This window comes from Petaurus breviceps, unplaced genomic scaffold (assembly GCF_028583685.1).
Source record: "Petaurus breviceps papuanus isolate PSGF00001 unplaced genomic scaffold, PetGlider_PUasm1.0 90760, whole genome shotgun sequence".
Classification (NCBI taxonomy): domain Eukaryota; kingdom Metazoa; phylum Chordata; class Mammalia; order Diprotodontia; family Petauridae; genus Petaurus; species Petaurus breviceps.
Window position 1 is genome coordinate 7,683,980 of NW_027187338.1, and position 742 is coordinate 7,684,721.

A 742-nucleotide genomic window follows, 5' to 3' on the forward strand; every position below is an offset into this window, starting at 1 on the left:
GATATTATATATATTAAGGCCCCTCCCATCTCTGGCATTCTGGGTTCTCAGGTCTTTTTTAGAAACAATCACCTATGTTTCAAAGTCTCTCCTAGCTCAGATACTAAATGTGATCCTCTAATACAGCCTTGGGGCTCAACAAGACCTGGCCTTGCCCAAAGGTCTGCTGGATACACAATATTTTTGCTTATTTTTCACCTTGAAAAACGGACCCAAACATGCAGACCTCACGTATGTTATTCACTGCCCCTCTCCACTCTGGTCTCAATACTGTTGATCAAACTGGTACTTTGGAAGGTAGGACTGGCCATCAAGCTTTCCTCTTTCTCAGATGACGAACCCTGCCATTCAGAATGACTTCAGTTACTACAGAAGAACCATCAGCCGAAACCGTATTAATAACTTACAGGTGAGACACTGGGCCGAGGATGGCAGAGGGAAGTGTGGCAGGGCTGCCGGAGAAGGGACTCCTAGAAAGAATCTGCAGAGACCTGCTGAGCTGTTAGGGAACTCAGAGAAAGACCATGATGACCCCATTTTTAGTTTTGTTGTGGTGAAGTGACTGGACAAGTCCGCTTCCCTCCCCAGGCCTGGTTTTCTCACCTGTAAAATGAGGGAATTGGAGATAATCTACAAGGTCTCTTACAGTGCTGATATTCTATGTTCCAAGGGCCCTTCCAGCTGGGAAATTCTGTATTCTCAGGTTTCTTCCATCACTAATATTGTATGTTCTAAGGCCCTT

The 742-nt window shown here is 45.3% G+C and overlaps 1 protein-coding gene across 3 annotated transcripts in view; it reads left to right on the forward strand.

Moving 5' to 3' along the window:
• LOC138146265 (CYFIP-related Rac1 interactor A-like) overlaps nt 1–742 on the forward strand; it is a 29,991-nt gene that overhangs the window by 23,603 nt on the left and 5,646 nt on the right. For all 3 annotated transcript variants that reach the window (XM_069068031.1, XM_069068032.1, XM_069068030.1), the window contains one exon: nt 332–409. In XM_069068031.1, coding sequence (XP_068924132.1) covers nt 332–409 — 78 coding nt within the window. The remainder of the gene's footprint in view (nt 1–331; nt 410–742) is intronic.